General features: G+C 71.5%; 1 protein-coding gene across 1 annotated transcript in view; it reads left to right on the forward strand.

Moving 5' to 3' along the window:
• Positions 1-10: 10 nt before the first annotated feature.
• SLC9A2 (solute carrier family 9 member A2) overlaps positions 11-239 on the forward strand; it is a 128,180-nt gene continuing 127,951 nt past the window's right edge. Inside the window, exon 1 of the mRNA XM_006166648.3 lies at positions 11-219. Coding sequence (XP_006166710.1) covers positions 11-219 — 209 coding nt within the window. The remainder of the gene's footprint in view (positions 220-239) is intronic.

The following is a 239-nucleotide window of genomic DNA, read 5'->3' on the forward strand; positions in this document are numbered from 1 at the left end:
GGCTGACCCTATGGCGCCTCCCTGCGCGCCCGACGCACCCCGTGTCCCCTCGCAGGAGTCTGTAGGCCAAAGGGCGCCACGCGTGGGTCGCGCCGGTCCCTTCACTGGAGGGACGCCCAACGCTGCCTCCGGGGCGGGGACAGCTGCGGCCACCGTCCGCCAGCGCTGCTATTCCACCCACAGCTCGCCAGCTCCAGGGGTGGTGGGGCTTGGCGCAAGGTGCAGACGAAAGAGGGCAT

This window comes from Tupaia chinensis, unplaced genomic scaffold (genome assembly GCF_000334495.1).
Source record: "Tupaia chinensis unplaced genomic scaffold, TupChi_1.0 Scaffold144276_1, whole genome shotgun sequence".
Taxonomy (NCBI): domain Eukaryota; kingdom Metazoa; phylum Chordata; class Mammalia; order Scandentia; family Tupaiidae; genus Tupaia; species Tupaia belangeri.